We start from the raw sequence: 5,286 nt of genomic DNA on the forward strand, positions 1-5,286 counted from the left end.
GAGGGCAGGGATGCGACGTGGAAGGTGGGTTTTTTCACGTCGGCAATCCCCAGTGGGTTGATTGTGAAGGGGAGGTTGAGTTCGAGGAGGATGATGGCTACCTTTAAGGGGTTGGGGGGCCCGAGGATGGTGCCGTAGAGGAGGAGGGGTTTGATTGTTTGTGCCATTTTTTTGGGCCTTGTTGGTTGGGTTTTATTTTTATTTTTTATTTTTATTTTTTATTTTTTTGGTTTTGGGAAGGTCTTTTTTGGCTGTGGTGGTAGATAGGGGACCGGTTTGGTTTCTTCGGTTCACCTATGCTGCTATGGTGAAGACTGAGTTGGTGTTTGATGAAATTGAGCCCTTGAAGACGGGCATTGAGCATATCTTATATAGGCCGCGAGCCACGATGATATAGTGTAATAAACGGCTTCTTAGCAGAACCCGAGGCACCAAGAGCCCTTTCAGCTGGAGAATAGAGCAGGCTCAACATGGTTAGTTACTTGCTCAGATGTCCAGGATTTCGGTCCAGCAAACAGGCGTTCGCTAGGGGTTCCAGGGATGGATGAACCCAGCCCAGGAGCGCCGTCATAGCTCATACATTGATATCAACCTCAACACATATCTTTATCTTCCTGTAATCATCCAGGTCTATTGCCCCATGGAGCAACCTTAACCTTAGTCCGGAACCCTCCCCTCCGACTTGCCAGCCAGCTTGGGTAAGCATATTAATAATGTTATATGTTGTAGTTAGAAGAATCAATGCGTTTTACTGTATGGAGTACCACCAGTAGGATTCAAACGATACGTTTTCAAATCTTTGTCATCTCGTTTGGTGACATTATTCATTATGTCATCTTCTGCTATTGAATTTTTGTCAGTTAGCCGCTGGAAATGCAACATGGCAACTCGTGATCCGAAGGGATACTCGTATAGTTACACATACCAGAACCCCGAAACCCAAACTCTCACCCCGAACCCACCACCAACTCCTAAGTACAGTACACAAACACATTACTTAGCACATAACAGGATCCCACATCATCACGAGATCTGTCTCCCAATTAATCAGCCGTTCGCAGATCCGGACCTGGCCTCTGGGAAACAGTGCAGTGCGCCTGTGATACGAGAGCCCGCGTCGCGGGATGGATGGTTTCGATTCCGCGCCTGAAGCACAAAAGAAAAGAGCAAACTCCGGCAAGCTGCCAAGGGCCATTTTTGTTGTTGTTTGAACACAACTGCTCGACAGGGGTATCGGATTTGGGATTTGGGATTTTGCGGCCCGCGAGATCTTACCCCGCTCAATGCCAGACTTCCGTTGAAACAAAGGTGAAGAACTCGGACTAGTTAGGCTATGTAATGATCATTATCTAGGTTATATGGTATTATTAATCGATTTACGTGGGGACATTCTGCTGCCCCAGGGGTTGGGGGGTGGTGTGAAAGATGTTGGCCTTGAAGGGTTCAACGCCCGCTTCCACCCAACGCCCGTCTCTGTAAATCTATTTCAATCAACTTCAATTATTAGTATCTCAATGAATATTCATTGAAAAGTGTTCTAGAAAGTAATCTATATATATATATTATCTCTCTATTTATTATAGAAAAACCAACTTTTCCATGCAAAAAATGCTGTAACATGAACATCACGTGCACCCCATCAAAAATATCCACTGTAGTTGGTGCCCGCCCAGTGGCATTGTCCTAGCAATTGCTCCATCTAACGTGATGAACCACTCAACGCCCGCTTACACCCAACGCCCGCCATTTCGCCATCATGATGATGAAATATTTTCAACAATATCTCAACAACATAATTAGATTTTAAGATGATATATTATATGATAAAAATATATATAGAAAATTACACATAAAAATATACAGCTAATTCTATAGATATTTATTAAGCTTAATAACTCATTTAAAATATGAAATCTTGAGTGAAGACAGATTTAGTAAGTAAGCAGCTATTAAATCAGTAAAGATTATAATATTATCAGATTTCTCTAATAGTGAATCTATAAGTATTTTAACAGAGTTCTGAAAATGTGATTTAATCACTCTTTATAAAATTAAGAGTCTACTTTTCTGATTAAAGAGATAATTTTTAAATTATATAATCTTTTTCTTATTCAATTATAATTACTGCTATATAATTTGCGGAGCAAAGCGAAGCAATATATTAGATGCTTTAAAAACCTGATTAGAATAGAAGATATGATCTTGCAGATCTCATTCTATAATATGATTGATTGAAAAAATACATATCTTATATAACTACTTATAGAGAAAGCTGTAATAGTCTGTATAGAAAGCTGCAATAGTCTGTATAGATAGTTATTACTAGACTGACTGCCAGAATTATGAATTTCATGTTTAATCTTATTTAATCTAGTCTTATACATTTCTTAATGTGAATCTCACTGAGATTAATTATTAAAAAAACATGTAAAGTAGCTATTCATCAGATCTTAAAATAAGATTATGACTTAGAAAAAATAAGAAAGTGATCTCATTTAATTTCATTTAGTCTTATTCTTGATATAAAGTTACTATTTTTAGACATTTCAAGGTTTTTCTTAGACTATTTTTAATTTTTTAAAAAGTAACACTTTTTGATAACACTTAAATAAGATTTAAAGTCATTTAAAGCAATAAAAATAATTTAAATTGAGAAGTGAAAATCATGGTCTCATTTGAAAAATGTAATAAAAGTTAATAGTAAGTCTCACTGAAACAGTATAAAACTACTATCTAATCTTAAAACAGTGTAATGAGATCAGTTAAATTGATAATAAGACTATTAAATATTCTGATTCTGATCTTAGATATGATCACATGATCAGTGTACTCATTATACAGTTTTAAAATTAAATAGTTATTATTATTATTATTCTTCAATTATAGATGTATATAGTCAGAGACTATGATATTTATCTGAGAACTTTTAGTTCTCAGGGTTTTTTCTATATCTATAAAGTCAACTATTATATATTTATCAATTTCAGATATGTAAAATCAGAAAATTCTAGCTCAGAATATTAAAACTGTTTATAAATTACAGTATTTTAATATCTTCTAATACTTTGAAATCATTTGATAATATCATGACAAAAGAAAAGAGAACATAGTCTTAAAGATAGACATATTAAATAGATAGATAGAAAAGAACAGAAAAGAAAACTATAGAATAAGATCTCTGTAGTTTATATTTTAAGCTATATACATATTTTGTAAGAGGTCTACGCCGAATAGATCAGTATAATATTGATAGGTCTTATATAACAAAGATAAAAATGTTAGAGAAGAAAAGAAAGAGAAAGTGTGAGAATCAGTAATTGAGGTGGATATTTATATGTGTATGTGATGGTGTACATGATGGAGCTTCGGGGCGGGAGAATATACACGTGTTCATAGCAGCTGAGGATCAGTGATTGAGAATGGCTGAGAATCAGAGTATATGTGTTCAAGAATGAAGTGATTGAAATCTGTGAAGTGTAACAGAATAGTCTATATAATTGATCAGGCACAGCCTGTCACATTAGTCCTCTCTTTCAGAAGCAGTTCTTATCAGTCAAGAGCTGCTGTTTCAGATAACACAGAACTCAGAGTTCAGGTCAGTTGATTATAGCTGACTCATTTCATAAGATATTATCAGTCACAGTCATGAGATCTCTTATCAAGAATATTCTCAATCTCTCACTCAAGCTCATTATCTTCTTCTATGATGTCTGATAGCTGTCAGTCAGAAGTCAGTTGAAAAGAAAACAGATCAGTGACAGTGTGATAAAGCAAGCTTATGTGAAATACATTATAAATCTCTGATAATGTGTCAAGATAGTAGTTATGACTATTTAGAACTTCTATTACTTTATACTTGACATGGCAGTAATCTAGTGTACAAGATGAACATGTGATTCATATATTTTTAAGATTCAATTATATCAGATCTTCTATCTTATATTGTTCAGCAGAGTCTCAGTGAACATTGATTTAATTCTCTTGATCTTGTTTCACAGTTGTCATGAAGACCTCTGCTTAATCACAGACATCTTAAAGTTTCATTACTATATTATCAGTGATCTGAATCAGACTACAGAGGTTCAGTGTGAACTGTGTGATCTCTAGAAGATTCAACACTTTCATATAATATCTGTGTGTAAGAAAGAACAGGCTTATATCTGTTAAAATGACATCTCAACTGTTGATAGCAATCTCTGTATATAGAAGAAGATTATATCAATTATCTTATAAGTAATTGCAGAACTTACAGAGATAATTCTTCATGATCTGAATTGTTCATTCTGATATATTATCAGTCTCAGAGTGATAGACAGTTGATAGATAGTATATAATCTTGAGAACTTGACAGATTCTTGTTTAGAGAGTGCTCACAAATTGACAGCTCTGATTCAATACTATAGATCTCAGTAATTCATACATCTGATAGAATGAGCTTCATAGAAAAGCTTCAATGACTTGTTCAGTATTCATCTTATCATAAGATTTCAATATTATATCTTTGCTCAGTTGATTCACAATGATCAGAATGTTTCTACAACTCTTACTCTCAGATAGATTAATAGTGAAATTAATTACTACATCTTGTCAGATTCTATCAGAGATATTGAGTGATTTTAATAGATCTTTTCTACAGTTCTTTCATAAGATAATAGAAGAATAGTAATTGCAGTTTCAGACAAAGTATCTGATGCTATTTAATATCTTGAGTCAGTAGAACTCTTAGAAGATTATTCTATACAGTTGTTTACAGCCTGAATAACTGATTATATACAAATCATGCATCTCTTGTATTATCTGAGTGTGTAAGAGCTCAGAGTGAGAAACTCAGTGTCATTTATAAAATTGTAGAGTATTATTATTATCAATTGAACATTCTGAGATATCAGTTCTTATACATAGTTCTGAGGAAAATCAGAGTGCTTCTTGATATACTGCTTTAGTAAGAGTCTGAAGAAGTTTATCTGTCTGAGCTGCTATATATCACAGTTTATTCAGTGTAGAAGAAGTGAAGATATCAATAGCAGTTCTAACTGAAGAAGTACATATAGTGTCATGAACTGTTTCATCTTGATCAACTAGTATCTTCAGATTCAAGAGTCAGTGCTCTTGATTCATTCAGTGAGTATCTATTACATCAGATAATATATCTTACTCTCATTATAAGAGAGTATCTGTCATTAAGTTCTGACTATCAGAACAGTAGTGTATTATAAAATAAAAGCAGCTTAAGAACTCAGATCATTGTATCTATTATTCAGTGAGTTTATAAGTAGTTATAAAGTA

At 34.0% G+C, this 5,286-nt stretch overlaps 1 protein-coding gene across 1 annotated transcript; it reads left to right on the forward strand.

Moving 5' to 3' along the window:
* The first annotated feature begins 809 nt into the window (after nucleotides 1-809).
* BDBG_08026 (uncharacterized protein) lies at nucleotides 810-1,586 on the forward strand. The gene has a single exon (XM_002621357.2). It carries the CDS (start codon nucleotides 830-832, stop codon nucleotides 1,148-1,150), a length of 321 nt encoding a protein of 106 aa, XP_002621403.1. The 5' UTR covers nucleotides 810-829; the 3' UTR covers nucleotides 1,151-1,586.
* Nucleotides 1,587-5,286: the final 3,700 nt, after the last annotated feature.

This window comes from Blastomyces gilchristii (genome assembly GCF_000003855.2).
Source record: "Blastomyces gilchristii SLH14081 genomic scaffold supercont1.22, whole genome shotgun sequence".
NCBI classification, from domain to species: Eukaryota; Fungi; Ascomycota; class Eurotiomycetes; order Onygenales; family Ajellomycetaceae; genus Blastomyces; species Blastomyces gilchristii.

Excerpts from the sequence above, each read along its gene's own strand:
- BDBG_08026 (XM_002621357.2), top strand. The coding sequence starts at position 830 with ATGTCATCTTCTGCTATTGAATTTTTGTCAGTTAGCCGCTGGAAATGC.